At 45.0% G+C, this 18,225-nt stretch overlaps 1 protein-coding gene across 1 annotated transcript in view; it reads left to right on the top strand.

Moving 5' to 3' along the window:
- The window catches only part of LOC146185792 (disintegrin and metalloproteinase domain-containing protein 10-like), a 39,674-nt gene extending 23,822 nt beyond the window's left edge, over positions 1–15,852 (top strand). Inside the window, exons 8-13 of the mRNA XM_084607915.1 lie at positions 2,396–2,576; positions 3,470–3,617; positions 6,580–6,678; positions 10,454–10,644; positions 13,893–14,098; positions 15,676–15,852. Of these exons, the coding sequence (XP_084464041.1) occupies positions 2,396–2,576; positions 3,470–3,617; positions 6,580–6,678; positions 10,454–10,644; positions 13,893–14,098; positions 15,676–15,852 (1,002 nt within the window). The remainder of the gene's footprint in view (positions 1–2,395; positions 2,577–3,469; positions 3,618–6,579; positions 6,679–10,453; positions 10,645–13,892; positions 14,099–15,675) is intronic.
- The last annotated feature ends 2,373 nt before the right edge of the window (positions 15,853–18,225 follow it).

The following is an 18,225-nucleotide window of genomic DNA, read 5'->3' as shown; positions in this document are numbered from 1 at the left end:
GAGACAAATGCATCGGTTATGGTTATGTGCAGGTGCTCAAAAAACGTTTTCGGAATACCGAAGGGCTAAAAAAACTTGATTTGCTCGCTTTCTTGAGGTGCAACGACCAAATATCAAAGAGCACATTCTGCATGTTGCGAATGAAAGTGCAAAGCACACCCTTCAGTCACATGGCTACTGGTTTGAACAACCAAAGAAATAATCAGTTCTCCATGTGCGCAAAAAGAAAAAGAGAGCGACGCGACGAAGCGGCGTGCTGCGAAAAGTGTATCATTCGCTCCAGACAAACCCTGCCGCAATCTGCCGTTCTTATCGATGACTGCTAACGAGAATGCGCCTTTGTCAGTATATTATACCATATCCACGTGCACCGCGTATTTGGGAACTGAAAATCTTTCATGAATGTTTTGCGCTCACAAGTGTCACCATTCAACACGACGATGCCATTTTGGCGTCGCACGGCGAGTGTTTAGTGAGCAGCCCCATCCCTTACAAAAGCGAGTGCTGTTGGCTTTGTTGGGAGTGTGCTGGCTGGGTGACTGTATGTTGGCTTTGCTGGGAGTGTGCTGGCTGGGTGACTTTGTGCAGGGCGTAGTATGGGTTCATCCTTGTTCGACCATTCAAATAAAACATTTCCTTGTGTGTTTTCCAATTCGTCGTGCTCAACAATACGGATGAGAAGCGGCAGGCTACCCCACAACTGGCGCCCAACGTGGTTTTTTCTTCTGTCTGTAGGGATTGCACGACAGAAACAGGCTTTATTTCTTGTGGTTTCTTAGTGCGAAAGCATTACTTTGCGAGACTTATACGGCCTACTAATCCCAGCATCGTCAAATTAGCAGGCGCTGCCAACTCGGGCGTCCATACGAGCGTGCCCTTGGCGAGTGGACAGTGACACTGTATATTGCATCTACAATGCACCAAGATAAATGTGGCAAAAGTAGGGATTTCGCACGTTGTAATAAGTGCAGTCACGTTAAACCTCTCCAATTTAGGCAACATTTTTTAAGCTTTCGTTAACGTGGGGAGGTGGTGTTGTGTATGCGGTTTATGTAGGCGCTGTTTTTTGTTTGTTTGTTTTGTTTTACTTTATAATAAAAACGCCACCAGAATACAGATACCCAAACAAATGGACAGAAGGCCCCATGCAGGCAGGCACATCTAATGGACTGTTCATCATCCAGGGGGCTGTCGAGACGCTGGTCACAGTTTAGAAATAGCCGAGTAGCCACAGCTTAGCCTATAGGTCGAGATTCTCAGCTATACAGGCTAGGATGACTGATAGTCGGTGGCAGACTTTTTACCAGACATGTAAATGCATGTGCAGGCCACTGACGTTTCGCAAGCTTATAAGTGTTGACCAGGATCCTGCCGTTGGCTTTGTGGAAGGCCGACAGACGGTGCTGAAGGCTGAAATCACCTTTGACATCTTGGACAAAGTTTTAGCAACGCTTCTGTGCTAAGTTTCTTAGTACGAGCTGCGCCTCCAGCGCGAGCTCAATCTAACCCAGCGCCCAGGAGAAGTCTGCTGGAGTGTGTTCTGGCGATGCGGGGACTATATCGAAGAGCGGCACCAAAGGCAACCTAAACAGCCAAAATAGGAAGGGTCATTCAACAGAGGGCCTAGCTTCAGTTTTGTTAATCACAGGGAGACTGCCGGACGAAGAGCAAAATTTTCTGTGGATGCAGGACCGGGTGACAGGCAAGCGGCACGGTCAAATCGCTTCGTGGCTTGCCTCATTCGCCTTGGCCATGCGCGATATTGCGAGTACATTGGTCTTGGCCTCTACTGCAATTTTTGTGCTGGACAAACTTTTGGGGGTACCTGTACATCTCTTCTCGGACAAAAACCAGGTGCCTTGGCCCTTTCGTATACGTTCCCGTTATGGCACTCTGCGCAGGACGTGAAATTCGCCGCCGCCGAAATGCATGCTGTGGCGCTCGCAACTGATGTCTACACGCCTTCGATGACGTTGCCTGATGTACTAGATATTGACGAGCGAATGGGCGAGAGAAGATTTCCTCTTTCGGTCATATTGGTTGGCTAGCAACAAGCGAGTAGTCCCACCGTCGGCATTACGGATTCCTCGCTTATCGGTCCTTTTGCTGAGTTTTCCGCAGGAAAGTGAGTCGAGGCAGCAAATTTCATTTACTCTTGACACCTAATAAGCTTTATGTTAACCTGGCATTTCTCATTTCTCAAATACGCGAGCCCTCATTTGCAGCAGGGGAAGGAGGAGGTTCTATTTAAACACGCTTCCAAACGATGAAGTGAGCTAGCAGTAGGGATTGCTAGCTTTCATATACCTACCTTTCGGACAATGAAGTAAATATCGGCATTGCGCAACAGATTGCTCGGACCTAATTTTACTTCGATTCGATGCTCGTTCTGCAGCATGACTACCCACCGGAGTGCGTACCTGGTGGCGATGAGGGCAACTACATCATGTTCGCCAACGCCCAGGCTGGCACCCGCTCCAACAACCGCAAATTTTCGCCCTGCAGTGTGCAGCACATTTCTGTCGTCCTCGAAGACATGCTCACGGGCGACGGGACACGCCCAAATTGCTTCCAAGGTGAGCGACTTCGGCATTTACGTTTGGTGAGCCATGAAAGTTCAGTGTTCCATAACAAAGTTAAGGATGCATTTTAAGTATATGCTATCAATATTGAAAACACCAAATACAAAGTGAACTCGGATTGTTCTGCCACCATCTGTTGACACTTTTATCCATAACACAGGATATAACACATAAAACAACGAGGACACACATGGTTGTACGAGTGCGCCTGCGTGCGAGACTCCTTGGTTTTTTTTTTTTTTTTTTTTTCATATGCCTTGAGCAGTAGACTTAGACCATTTCAAACTCCGCTTCCCATTTGGGTTCGTAAAATATGCGGTAGTTTATGTACACCTCAAGAAAGAAAATCAGTTTCATGATGTGAAGAATCAACTATTTTATCCAGTCATGCGCAAAAGTTTACAAATTTGCCTCAATTGTCGTTGATTACAGCGTCGGAACGCCAGGATTTCTGAAACGGGCATAAAAAGTGAGAATTTCGTCTGAAACGAAGAAATTGCATAAAGCTGCATGACACTTTTAGGAAAAGCTGGGAAGCCGCTTTTTACGGAACTGTGCACATGAAAACATTAAAAGATGAGATAGCAATCACTAAACTCTGTTTCCTTTTATTATAACCCGCGTGCCAGATAAACGCTAAACATATACGACGGAAATACAACGCTTTCGCATTTAGAACACTATAAGAGCGTTAAAGCTCTCACTACGACCTCTTAACCAGCGGTTTTTCGAGCCTTTGTGCACTCGTCCACGGTTAATTATTTAAGGATACACAGAAAATTGTTTGATCGAGATTTGTTCTTGGTAACTAGTCTAGGTTTTTTTACCCCCCCCCCCCCCCCCCTCAGGGGTAATCGGTTCTTGCTTTGTGTCTGCTTGCGTCCCAGAGCCGACGAGTCCCTTCTGCGGAAACCTTATTCGCGAAGACTCGGAGGAGTGTGACTGCGGCTACGATCGGTTCGAGTGCCTCGACAAGTGCTGCCATTCGCGCAACCATCCCAAACGCTGCACCCTCGCCACCGGCGCCATATGCAGGCAAGGGACCCCCTTATTCTCTACCGCCAACAAGTATAAGCTTGGCTTGTAGAGCAGGTCTTTGAACTTACCGCGGTAGCTCAGTGACTTTTGCGTCCGACGACCTAACCAAAGGCAGTGGCGCGGCAGCTGTATTTCGACCGAGACGAGATACAAAACCGGCCGTGTGCTGCGCGATGTCAGCCCACGTTAATTAATCTCAAGTGATCTAATAAGCTAACTCGAAGCCCTCCACTACGGCGTCCGTCACAGATAGGGGTTGAACCTTTTTACATAAACCGAAAAAGAAGACGACAGACGTATTACAATTTCAGTTTGGAAAATTTGGTTTTAGGGAAAAAAGATGTTCCTAGAATGAAATGCATAACTATAGCGGCCTGTTGAGTATAGAGTCACAGTCAAAGTTTGAAATTAACTAAGTTGGAAAGTCATACTGAAATGAAATGGTGGTATATCTGTTAGATTAGATAGTCAGCAGAGTTTTGAGATTTGAGGTAGTGCCACGATATAGTTTACTTGCCTTCGCTGGCCGGGAAGCACCACCTCATTGCCACCTGCTAGCTAAGCACTAGAGTCGAGCCTGAACGCAACAGACCCGAATATTTTGAAATAATGGCTCTATTCCACACACGCGCTACACTCTTGAAAATCACACATAAAAGCATAGGAAAGTCAAACAATATTTGAACTACAGCTTCTCGGGTCGTTCGATATATCAAATTGAGCGTCGTGTCCCTGTTAATAGGGCTTCCCCTAATGGAGCTGTTAAATATCACTTTGCGCGCCTACAGGCGGATCGATTGCATGACATTCAACAGGGCTGTGCAGTCACGTTACTCGTTTAACGCTGGGTGTGTTACAAGACGTGCTTGGGGGTGCACTTCAATTGATCGCATTCATTCCTCACGGTACATCGGTCACACATGGTGCAGCCAGCATAAATGTTGACTTGCGGCGGCCCTCCTGAGTTGGTTCGCTCGCTTCGCTGCCGAAGGCATCGCAGAAACCAACTGTACCGTAATTTTAATGACCTATTAAGGGAGTAATTACTCATTGCCATCCACCCGAGCGCAGCCATACGGCTACAAAGCAAGGCTATACAGCTTTCTCAGAAACTTCGTAGTTAAAGAAAAATTCGTCCTGATCCGGGATTGAACCCGGCACCACCGCCTTCCCGGTAGTGCCTATTTTTGAACTTGTAGTCTGCTAGTAATATGATTAGGTATAGGCAGTGGCTAGTTCGAAACAATCGTATATTGCGACTTCGATTATGTGAAGCATGTCAGGCATAAGTCAGAGTCTGAGGTGCTGCAAACACATCGGCGGCCAATCCGCCTTGGGGGCAATGCATTCTTTGTTCTACGTTACAGCTGCGCTTTTCTACTATTTCATATCCAACTATTCGCGATCCCCTTCGAGTTGGATATATCTCAATTTCACTGTATCTGTTCGCTCCGTGGTTAAGTAGGTCTACCGACTACAAGGATACTGACATCAAACTGAGCAAGTGTCACGATAATTAATTGAAGCTTGAAAGGCAGTTTCATTGCTGACATCAATGCACAGACTACGTCATACATCGTCATATCACTCAACCCTGCATGGCAACTCAACGGTAAGATGTAAATATATAGTTTTGGAAGTAAATTTCCATTTGCCATTTCGCATGCCGCCTAATCTCATTCAACTCGCTTTACTGTCGCAATGACGGTAGCAGGGCATGCTTTCGATAAGAATAGCTCCAATTACCCCAAATATCTTGTTTAAGAAAGCTGTCATGCTGACAAAAACACTCAGACCCTGAATGACTTTTGACTGCACAAAGAATAGTCACATTAAATCACCGAAGATAGTCAACAGTTCGTTCGTCAAAAATATTGGTCGAAAAAAGCCAAAACTTTCGTTCTGCTTAACTCCATCAAATTTGTAAGGAATAAAAACCGAAAATTACGATTCCTATTCACCGCCAACAAGCCGCTCCGAGAAGTTAAACCCCGCAATAAGATGTTGTAAGGGCCTTTCATTCTATATGCAAGTGCCTTTCATGCCCGTACTTTTCATTCTTCCAGGAGTATGAAATGTCATTTATTCTTTCTAATGACCACTTCCAAGTATGGTACGTCAATTCAAAGGCTACGCCTTTTTCAAAAGTCTGTGGAGAACCTAACAAAACGAAAAACGTACTGCTCACTCGCTGCTCCCAACAAGTTAATGCTTTTCATAGTTCCTCCTGCCATTCTTTTTTATTTCTATGTGTAACTTGACAGGTACATATGGGGAAGCCAATGGTACATATGGGGGCAGCCCCTTTCACAACCGCGTGCTTCAAAAGTTATCCATACCACACCGTCACGCTTCCCGCCGCGGCGACTCAGCGCTGAACTCAATGACACACGGCTACTGTCCTAATCGCGGAAGATACTTTTCGATGGAGGCGAGAAGCAAAAACGCCAATGTACAGCTAGAAGCAAAATGAAAGGGAACACGGGAGCGCGTGGCCTCCGCGCTTTGCAAAGCGCTGCCACTAACACAAGACGAGAATGGGTAGCACCTAGGGTATGCTCGGAAAGAGCAGCCGACCAAGCTTACTTTGGGTGTTACCACTGATTCTTATCACCTGTTGGTGACAGCGCATTTGAAAGCGTGGAGGTGACACGCTCCCGTGTTCCCTTTCATATTGATTCTAGCTGTACTGTGCGATATCAGTGCACGTTAATGAACCCCAGGTGTTCGAAACTTCTGGAGCCCTCAACTACGGCATCTCTCATAGCCGGAGCCGGTGCGGGACGTTAAGCCTTTTAACAAACCAAGCCAACATTGTCATCATGACGTCGCGTAGAACCAGACGTGACGTCATGACGACGTCATAAAGTCGGCATGCAGGAACTGTAGCGTCTTTGCTACTTCAAGCGAAACAAAAACATCGTCGTTTACTGTTGAAGCGGCTTGCATGTTTTTACAGTCCAAGCAACGGAGCCTGCTGCACTGAGAACTGCACCTTTCATGGACCTTCGGTGCCTTGCAGGCCAGAAGACGACTGCCAATACGAAGCTTTTTGCAAGTATCCTTATATCTGTGCCTGTTTACACGCCACGCGAGATGTCACACTAAATGATAGTAATATCTGAGAACAATTCAGAGCAGATGAGTGGCCAGGGCCCGGTTTATCTCTAGAATACTTGGTCTAATGCGTCTTTTCAGACTCCTGATTAGACAACACTTGTTCGCAGTCACGCATGTAATGAAAACCGACAGCGCCGTCGGGAATTGAGTAGAGAGCTATTAGCAGGTGTGCCTGTTTTGTTGTTGTTGCAGTGGCTGTATAGAAGAAGGAAAAGAAAATGCACGGGCCTGCTACTGGCTCTGTAGCTGAGCCACCCCCGCTGCCTCGTGCAGACAGAAGAGAAAATAGAGAAGAAAGAAAAAGAAGAGGGAGAGAAAGACGCGCGCCGCAACAACAGCCGTCGTCCACCACCAAAACGGTGGCGGGTGCAATGACGGCCTACAACAGATAAAAATTCTGTGACAGGCTAGCCCCCGCAGCAAGCGACGGTGACCTCCCTGTCCCAGCTCCATCAGAGGGGTACCTTTTTGCTTCCAGAGGCGGAGGAAAAGTGAAATATATGTGGGTTGGTATATATAATTTCAAAAGTCCTTGGCCGCCTCAGAAATGAAGTTAATCACGCAATCATTCAGTTCAGTTCAGGCATTCAGTCGTGTCCGACTCTTCGTGACCCTATGGACCATGTCACGCCACGCTTTCCGGTCTCTCACTATCTTCTTAACATCACATAGCTTCATCTGCAATGCCTCGAGAATGCCATCTAACCATCGCGTTCGCTGCCTACCCCTTCTCCGGCGACCCTCAACCTTTCCCAACATCAAATCTTTCTCCAGCGACTCCTCTCTTCTCATCAGATGACCAAAGTAGCTGAGCTTTAACTTTAGAATTTGACCCTCCAATGAGCAGTCAGGGTTCATGGTCGACAATATCGACTGATTTGATCTTCTGGCAGTCCAAGGAACTCTTAAGAGTCTTCGCCAGCACCACAATTCAAACGCGTCAATTCTTCGGCGGTCAGCCTTTTTCAGTCCAACTCTCGCATCCATACATCACAACTGGAAAGACCATAGCACGGGTTATACGGATCTTGGTTGGCAGACTAATGTCTCTGCTCTTTACTAGGCGGTCAAGGCTAACCATTGCTCTCTTTCCCAGAAGCAGGCGTCTCCTAATTTCATGGCTGCAGTCTCCTTCCGAGGTAATCATGGCGCCCAAGAACAGAAAATCTGTCACAGCTTCCACTTCTTGTCCATTGATGCTCCAGGACTTGATAGGGCAAGACGCCATGATCTTCGTCTTTTTAATGTTCAGTTTAAGCCCAAACTTCTCACTCTCTTCTTGTACGCGCATCAGAAGTCTCTTGAGTTCCACTTCACTTTCTGCCATTAAAGTGGTATCATCCGCATATCTAAGGTTGTTGATACGTTTTCCAGCAATCTTCACTCCAGCTGAAGACTCGTCCAGACCGGCCTTCCTCATGATGCACTCTGCATATAGGTTAAATAGACAGGGTGGCAGTATGCAGCCTTGCCTCACTCCTTTCTCAATCGGAAACCAATCAGTAAGACCATGCCCAGTTCTGACTGTGGCCTCTTGTCCTTCATACAGGTTCCTGTGGAGACAGATGAGGTGAATTGGAACTCCCATCTCTTGGAGAGCTTGCCACAATCTGCTGTGATCTACGCAGTCAAACGCTTTCGCATAATCAATAAAGCAGAAGTAGGTGGGTTTCTGGAACTCTCTTGCTTTTTCTATGATCCAGCGATGGTTGGTAATTTGGTCTCTAGTTCCTCTGCCCTTGCGAAACCCAGCTTGCACGTCCGGAAGCTCCCGATCCACATACTGCTGCAGCCTACCTTGGAGGATTTTCAACATCACCTTGCTAGCATGCGAAATAAGCGCGATCGTGCGGTAGTTGGAACAATCTTTGGCACTGCCTTTCTTTGGAATGGGGATGTAAACTGACCTCCTCCAATCCTGTGGCCACTGCAGGGTTGTCCAAATCTTTTGACATAATGTATGCAGTGTGTTAACAGCGTCGTGGTTGAGGTTTTGAAGCAACTCAGCTGGAATACCATCAATTCCGCTAGCTTTGTTCTTAGCAAGGCTGGCGAAGGCCCATTCAACTTCACTCTTCAGGATGCCCGGCTCGAGGTCAGTAATCTCAACCGTCTTATGTTGGGTTTGCACATCCGGGTCCTTCTTGTACAGTTCTTCTGTGTATTCCTGCCACCTCTTCTTTATCTCTGAGGCTTCAGTGAGGTCCTTGCCTCGTTTGTCCTTTATCACGCCCAGCTTAGCACAGAAGCTTCCTTTGATATCATTCAGTTCCCATTATTTAGTTTTCATTGGCGGAGAGATTGAGTAAAACTTTGGGTTTCTAAAGTAACTCCTTAAAAGCAGATTCTATATGCGGAGCGTAGCCTGGAGCAGAGATCACGATGAAATGAGAATCCTTGAGCATATCTGATAGGCCACTACAGGCGAGGATCACTACTCGCCACTAGAGACTCAGCGTTTTAGGTTTTGTTTATGTCGTTCTCCGATAAGAAAAATTTATCAGTGATTGATGCAACAGAAATCATTCTAAATCAATAGAACGCACATAAATTCAAGGCATCTAGAGCGGTTCCTATGTTATCACTCAGATAGTAAATTCTTAAATCGGGGACAATTTCTTCAACTTCGCATGTTGAGGACGTTCACAGAGGAACAGCAGTGTCGTGAGAGTTATTACTGCAGACCCAGAATTCTTCGATACTTTATGAGGAACAGTTTTTGAATATGATTTTTTACGTATCGCATAACTTCCCGATAGTAATCACTGTATCCGCAGATCATCTCTCGACAGGCTAACAGATTTTTGCTATTTGCCAAAACGCACCCCATTTGATTTCTGTGGCTGTTGGACTTACTGTGAACGCAAGACGAACTTCAGAAGCAGAATTTTGGTACGCATACGAAGCTTAGCCCACATCTATCAATTTATTTCGCAACGATACCTCGCAATGTTACACAGTTGTCTCACAGTTACATTCAAAAACGCAGTCCATTGATTTCCAATTACATATGTAACTGATGCAAGCGCCGGAAAAACTTTAAAAGCAAATTTTTGTTGTGAATCAGAAGCTTCGACCAATCTGATCAACGTGCGCGTAACAGTATCTTACAACACCCCACAGTTACCTCAGAATTAAAAGGCATCTCGAAATTCTGGCATTCAATATGTTCCACGACGTCCGAAGCGGTGTCATGCTAAATTCCAAGCAAGTAGATTCCTGTGACAGCTCCAGGGACGTCGCCATAATCACATGGCGACAATTAGCCGACGAGGCAAAATTTGAGCCATATAAATAAACGCGCTTCTACTTTGGTTCACCCCCCCCCCCCCCCCCCCACCCTCCCTTTAAAGTGTTTTCAAAAAGACTGTCACCTTCACGCCTTCGTGTGTCGTGTGTGCACAAGAGCCAATACATTCGCCTGTATTTATCAGGACATGGACGGAGGGTCGTGGGTCTAGGCATTGTACGATTCATGTTGAGGTGAAAACGCAAGCGGAAGTTCCTTTCAATTAATAGTCGTCAGGTATTCGCGGAAACCACGACATGGATTGCGTACATAGAATCCTTACGACAATGAAACATATCGCCGCAGTCTGGACACTCACATCGGCCGCAGTCCTCGTGATCGTGCATGCATGCCGTGGTTTCAGAACAGATAGATCTCTGTCGGAAATTATAAAACACCCCTTGACACGCTGGCATGACGACAGTGGAGAGAGTGGCGAGTGCCCAGCATCGAAGTGGAAACCCGATGGGACTCTGTGCAACCACGGCACGCAAGTGTGCCAGTCTGGAGATTGCCTGCAGTCGGTGTGCCGCATGTACAACCTTCACCAATGCTTCCTCACGGGCCCGACCCACACGCCCGAAGAGATGTGCCTGATAGCCTGCACGGACGGTTGTGAGTTCGAACTCTTGGTATTCCTCCTGTTCACATACGCGCGGCACGCACATGTCCTGCAAACCATCATGAGCAGCGGCAGTTCAGTTTATTTTCACGAGGCTAATCCGGCCTTCTTTAAGGCAAGTGCAAGACTCTATATAGATAGCCATGCACTATTTTCAATAAAGTCCACGAACTTCCACAGAAATATAACCTAAACACGACCATAAATATACAGACAATTTATAGATTTAGTCAATCTATATTTATATATTAAATTATTATTATTATTATTATTATTATTATTATTATTATTATTATTATTATTATTATTATTATTATTATTATTATTATTATTATTATTATTATTATTATTATTATTATTATTATTATTATTATTATTATTATTATTATTAAATGCATTTTGTAGGATTTTGTCTGAAGGAAGTCTTATAGAAGCTGGTCTATAGACAATTAATAGATGATGGCGTTTGTTTTTTGAAGGCTTTTCTCCAAAGACAGTTTATATATCTTTCTCTCCTAAACATTGGACAAACGGTTGTGCATAGATGCCTTAGATGCTGTCTACTAAACCTTCAGTACACAATTATCTATAGATTGTATAGACTGCACTTGCAGTGTTTAATAACGTCACCACATCATTTTCGAAAACGACATAACCAATTACTGTGCTTACAAATTCAGCTAATACTTTAAAAGTACCCAGGCTGGGCACACATAATACATGCACGAAAAAATATGCACCACATTTCGTTATTAAAAGTTGTGAAGTAACTGTCCGGCTAGTATGCTCAAACTCAATCGGAAAGAGATATACACCCGTTGCCAATCGATTACCCATCGGCTTTTCCGAATTGGTACAGACCATCGCTAAACCTGGTGCTCGGCTTCCCGTGGTGTACGATTTGGAAAAGAAGATTGTGTCTTCAAATTTCATCACTGTGAGAGTTTAGACAGGTTTTTTGAAAAAAAAAAAGAAATTTGTGGTTTAGCTCAGGTTAAACGTAGTGTGTCGCGAAAGCTCGTACGCATGGTTGCGCGTAGTAAAGCTTTTTATTGTCGTCCATTGTTCATCTGAAGAACGAACGATTCTCGTTCCCTTTTTATCAAAAGCAAGGCGCCCGTGTGCTGTGCGATGTCAGTGCACGTTAAAGAACCCCAGGTGGTCGAAATTTCCGGAGTCCTCCACTACGGCGTCTCTCATAGCCTGAGTTGCTTTGGGACGTTAAACCCCACAAACCAACCAACCAACCTTTTTATCAGTGACCGAGTAATGACGTCATCTGCAGCTGAAATAACTATAAATTTTAATCCAAAGGCAGAATAGATTGTGTGTAGACAGCAGAAAATTAAGATTATTTACTTTAACAAAGGGACAGTTGATTGGCAGTCTGTAGACGGAAGAAAATTGAAGTGGTTGTAGACGTCAGTCTAAAGACAGTCTTTTTTTTTTTTTATTCGATGAGTTTGCCATCAGGCATTGTGAAAATGGAGCCGGGAGTAGGAGGAAATTATACGAAAGAGTATATAAAGTGTGTATTGGCAAAATAAACTTTATTGCACACTCTTTTATCTATATATAGTGTCAAGATTGTCTCTAAAGAAATCGATTATTATCACATTTAGTCCACTGAGAGTGTATATTTCTACAGACAAAAGAAATGTTTTACGAACGGCGATAAAGCGAATAAAAATGTACATAAAGATTTAAAACTTAAATATTTTACATATAACAAGGGCGCAGTTCTGTTATATAACACCTTTTTAAAAACCTGTATAAAGCAATAGATGCCTTCCTCAACCCAAGTTTTTAAAAATTCTACTTTCTGCTAAGCGTCGCTACCATGGCCATCTTCGGACGGCTGTGACTGTCTTAGGTTTCCTCAGCACACATATCCCCGAATTGCGGTATACAATGAAGCCTTAGCATATAGTTCACCCATAAAGGTGCATCGAAATATTAAGACACGACTTTAAACAGCGGCATTTCAAACTATGGGGCATGGTACAGGCCTGTGTGTTACTCCGCCGAACAATAAATAAAAAAAACAGCTGTGGTTTAGCTTGTGGTTAAACCTGGAGTTACGCGGGAGCAATCTGTATGGCTACGTTTATGTTCGGCTCCAAAGTAAAGACATGGTTTTTGCGCATAGTAGTTTACTCTATGGTTTCAGCTTTATTTATGTCATAAGGGAATCACTTCACGTATGAGCGCACCTTGTCTCTCGTCGTTGACAATTCTCATTCGGGTCTAGAAGACTTCTAGTGGTATGACATCATCTCTACGTCGAACTCCGGGGCACATCGCCGCACAACGTACGAACGAACCTTCTGTCCTCTCAACTCGCGGTTGTTCGCCTCTACCAACAACCGAGTTATCTGTCTTCTTTTTCTTCTTCTTTTACTTCTTCTTTTCTTTCTTCCCCTTTTTTCTCTTATTCTATTTCTTCTTATTGTTCTTCTTCTTCTACTTCTTCTCTTTCTTGTTTTTTTTTTTCTTCTTCTTCGTCTTCATCTTCCAAGGTGCCACAGTAAAACGATGACGGCTTGAAAACCTAGAGCAGTGTCGTTTTCGCTACAAAATTAGTTTATAATATTCGACTACACCAAACGAGGAAGAGGCATCGTAATTTATTAGCTTTATGGTTCGGTCTGGTGGTAATCTTTTTAACGCGACAGCCATAAAGGTCCCGTTCACCGAAAATGCAGTGTTGACAGCCGCCCGCCGGTGTCGGCGTCGGGCGGTTGGCGTTGTGAGCGAAAAATCACGAACATGGCGCTGACAGGCCATAGCTGGCAGCTGCCATGGCCGTGCACTGACTGGACGTAGAGTTGCCAGACGTTACGTTTTGTAGGGGCTGCCAACTTGGACCTCTCCTTTCATATGGGAGGGCGATATCAGAATCAGCCTGCCAGAACCGATGCATTCACGTTACCTATAGGCCGCGCAGTCAGGTTCGCATGACTTGGTTAAAGCGGGGCTTTATATGCGGGCTGGTAGCCTACGCTGTCGCGCCATGCCATTCAAGGCAGAGCTTAAGTGTGAACCATAATTTCGCTATTTAGGTAACCCGAAAAAGCTTTAGCGGCGCGGACTGCTTTCTGCCACGGAGAAATAGCATGTGGCGAATACTGCAGACTTAGGTTGCATCCGACTAGGGTCCTGCTGGGCCTCCTCAACGCCTTGCCACTCCAACGCATTGTAACGCCCTATATATGATGGCTGGCCGGGGCATGGTTCGCAGTGCCAGGCAGCGAGTGTCTCGAAGCGTGCAAGATAGACCGCATGCGGGCGCTTTGCCACAAGCGCCTGGAGCCCGGGGCCGCGTGCGCTGACTTGCAGGGGTACTGCGACTCCTTCCGTCGCTGCCGCTTCATCGACGCTGAGGGCTCACTGGCTAAGTTGCGCCTGCTCCGCTTCGACATCCGCTTCTACATCGACGCTGCCCTGGTGAGACACATTAGTCGGGTACATTTATAACTTATCTCGGGCTTTTAACGCGATGGCGAACGTTAAAGACGGAACCAATTTTTTTTATGAGCCATTTCAGTCACACAAGAAGAGGCTTAATCCTGGGCAGCTAATGGTGATCAATAAAATAGGAAATTTATCTAGTTGGTTTAATTGGAGACAAAATTGCAAAAAATTTTGGCAGAAATTCTAATGTCCCTTGAGGGCGGTGTTGTTCAACTCGTTTCTCTCTTCTGCTGCCTATAGCTTTTAGTAGTTACTAGAAATGAGACATGCATTCGATCATTACCAATTAAACCTGCTTTTATTGACTGGCTGCGCGACTGCAGCGCCATACTGTGGGACTTGACGTTACCGTCATTGCCTCGGCGCCAACGCTATAGCATCGGAGGTGATATCGTTATAATTCACTAAGTCAAAGGATATGGTCAAGGTGAAAGCTCAAGCCTAAACTGGCCCCGGTCTTTGCTATCCTGCAGGCCCAGTGTCACGACTATGCTTGGCTAACTGATATATCGTTGTCAAGCAGCTGTTGCTATGCAGGGGCATGGCTCCACCAGCAAGAGAAGATTTTTCTCAGGTGCTAGCCTCCGAATTGATGGCCTTGCACTGAAACAGCGCTGCGCTAAGTGACAAGAGCTTATATATTTTTGTCTAAAATTCAAGTGCGTGTCTGAGAGGAGCTTTTTTGCTTACTGACTGTAACAAAAAAAAAAAAAAAAAAAAAAAAAAGATTGCTGATTTGGTGTTCTCATGCCAAATTTTTGTCTCTTAAATAGAAGTAGAAGGTTCACCCTTGATACTATAGGAAAACAGCGCACAAAAAAACGACGATGGACTAGACTGATTTAAAAAAAAAAAAAGGTCATTTTGCTATTTTCATGTGAAATGTTTCTCTCCTAGACAGGAGAGTGTTCACCTTACTAGGTAAACTGCACACAAAAAAGACGACGGCCTAGAATAAAGGGGAGTAGAGGACAACTCCCATTTGCCAGACTAGGCATTTCATCATTTCGTGTCAAAACCTCGCTTGACGATGCACCTTAGCATGCATTTAGTGGCCACCATTTATCTCCCCCTACGTTATTTCTTTAATTTTCCACACAGTTCTCTTTCTGTGTATCGCTAATTCCCTTTCCTACGCAGAGTAGCATGACAGCGAATACTAAAACCCTCGCTAAATTCTGTCTTTCTCTGATTCGCTCTCTCTCTTATTGTCCATCGTTTTCCGCGGGCTGTCTTTCTTTCTTGTTTTTCAGTATGACCATTTACCAACTGAGCTTTTCAACCCTCCTGAACCCTCTCTCAATCCGCACAAGCATACCTAGTGCAAAACTGTCGAAGCCCAATGTTGCAGTCAAAAAGTTATAAGCCCACAGAGTGCAACATCCCTAGCAGCAGTAAAATGTAACTGTGCACGACACGCAGCTTGAAAAGGAGTGTAACACCGTCGATGGCACCACGCTGCCAAAACCTCGCCGCCCAATTTCGTTAACAGGTTATGGCTGGAGAATGGCGATGTCACACAGCTCTCTGTACGCCACTCGTTTTCGCAGAGGTACTGGTACCTTACCGCCCTGGGCCTGTTGGTAAGCAGCGTTACGACGGTGGCCATCATTCGAGCCTGTGCGGTGCACACTCCGAGCACCAACCCCGCGTTGCGGCCCAACCGGAAGATCAGCGACAGCATTCGCCACCCCATGGTCTTCCTCAGAGACTTCGCCGGCCTGTGACTCTGCGCCCAATGCACGGACGCTCACCAGTAGTCAACGGCCTCGACCGCACCATTTACCGTGTATTTACCGTGCTGTGCAAACCTGCGGCCCAAATATTTCTGCACGATGATAAGCAGCAGAAGAGCGTCAAATGATACTGACACGTGTCAGCGTTGTCATCGTGGCGAAGGATTTACGCGGCCACCCAACGCATTTATCTCAAGAACCACATAAACTATATGTAATGAAACCACCATCCTCTGGAGCTCCTCGTGCACCATCCTCGCGCAGGACTTCGATCGAAATGAGTTTTTTGGGGGGGAATGTCTAAATGAAATGTTATATACGCTCTCACTGACGTCCGATACTTTCGTCGGTAAGTTTACTAACTTTCATGCGTTGTGACAAACAGTTATTGTTTCTTTTTAACCACTTTCGCAGAAACTTTTGATTAGAATCGAGCTTGCATTCCCGATTCGTGAGTGTTGCAGTTGCATTCAAGCCTTGTATGTACTAGAAACGCAAAACTTTATGAAATTTTGAATGCCTTGAAAAATTTGCGTTTCTTTTATGTAAAATTCGAACTTTTCGAAAAAAAATGAAGTGCTTGGTTAGAACAGCGTAATTTATGTGCTAAAAAACAGAAACTTTAATAATGACTTCAGCTTTATCACATCATTCATAAGCAAGCTTAGGCCACAAGCCGCATATCCAATGCATGTGATATGTGCAATTTACTTGGAATAGTACCAAATATTGCTTGTATGTTGTTGGCGCATGATGCCCGTGACTGAGGCCACTACATTATTGCTTCCGAGCATTTCGGACACTGCGCATCTCGCCAGCAACTTACTCCGCAGTGTCACAATTCTTGCCTGTTTTGACTGGCCAGTAGAATAATGGTTTTGGCGTAGCCAGGAGCAACTCGTAAGTGCCTAGCCATGAATAATAATCTACCTTTCTGTCAAAAGTATCGGAAATGAAGTATTTCTCAAGGACTCTACGTAGTGCTTCACTACCGTTCACTTCGGACCATGGTGCTTCTGACCGAGCAAAGCTGCCCTCGGAAGGTATCGAGGGGACCTATGACAGCGTCAATTTGGATTTGCATATCTGGGGTGATACGGTGTAGAAGAGACGCATCCCCTGAATGAAATTATTTTTTTTTCGTTATGAGTGCTGTTGTTCGCCTCTGCAAAGTACTGACTTACTTGATTGACTTGATGACTACAGTGGTAAAAAGTCCCAAAGCTTAGCTTTATTTTTATTTTATTTTTTTGGCGTGAATTTTCTTGATGTCCTACCCAAATCTCTTAAACAACCATTGCCTTGTCAAACTCGTCGCATTAGGAAATGTTTGCTCAACTTTAGAGCACTTGCACTCTGCTCATTCTTTCCCACCAGTGGCCGTTTCACACACAGAAAATGATTCCAGATGTTAAACCGCGGGCGAGCCTTTCTCAATAGTTTCAATAATATATCACGCCAATCGAGCGTTATACATTGAAAGTAGTGGTTTTCTTTTGTTTGCTCTGTGAAAGTACACGTGGCAAGATTGCGCAGCCTCATAAGGTGAAGCGTTTGCCTGTTTTTCAAAACTTTTTTTTTTGTGGTAGCGCCAATATCGCTGGCATAAATTTTTTTATAGTCTTCCCGAAAGAATCCTAAACGAACAACCATAGGCGCTCGAGTACTGAACCGGGAGACCCGGGTGCTATCCCGGCAGCGGCAGCCACGTTTCGATGGAAGCGATACGCAAGACACCCGTGTGCTTTAGGATGTCAGTGCATGGTAAAGAATCTCATATAATCGAAATTGTCGGAGCCCTCTGCTATCACGTCCCTGGTAGCCTGAGCCGCTTTATGACGTTAACCTCCATAAAAACCTATAAACAGGCAATGATAATTCATTTGTAGTCTCTTGTGGAGGCAAGCTGTAGGAGTTCTTAAAGCAGCAAATAAAACTAAAGTGAAAGAAACCGCACATGAAGCCTTGAAATCACATGACGAAATTTTCGATGTTTCTTTCAGTTTTTTTCCTTCACTGAAAAGAAAAAGAGAAACCTTTGTTTGTTTGTTTTGAAGGGTAATAGCTCTCTCGAAGTTGTACGGCGAACCACACAAGAACACAGCCAGTCTAGGCATCCACAAGCGAGCGCGAGCAACGCAGCGGCACTTCGTCGTTCTTATCCTCGTCTTCGTAATATGATGGCATAGTTCACTACAGTTTGCTTGTTTGTTTGTTTCTTTCTTTCTTTGTCAAAATTTTGCAGTTTCTTTTTTTTTTTTTTCAAGCTTCATATCAGGTACGGACCCCTCCACGCCTTCACCAAAGTGGTTAAGGTATTGAAGACACAAAATGAAATTAAAACATATATTCATATATGCATGT

This window comes from Amblyomma maculatum, chromosome 6 (assembly GCF_055883805.1).
Source record: "Amblyomma maculatum isolate TAMU_Amacu chromosome 6, ASM5588380v1, whole genome shotgun sequence".
Classification (NCBI taxonomy): domain Eukaryota; kingdom Metazoa; phylum Arthropoda; class Arachnida; order Ixodida; family Ixodidae; genus Amblyomma; species Amblyomma maculatum.
This window is presented reverse-complemented; position numbering and strand designations above follow the sequence as displayed.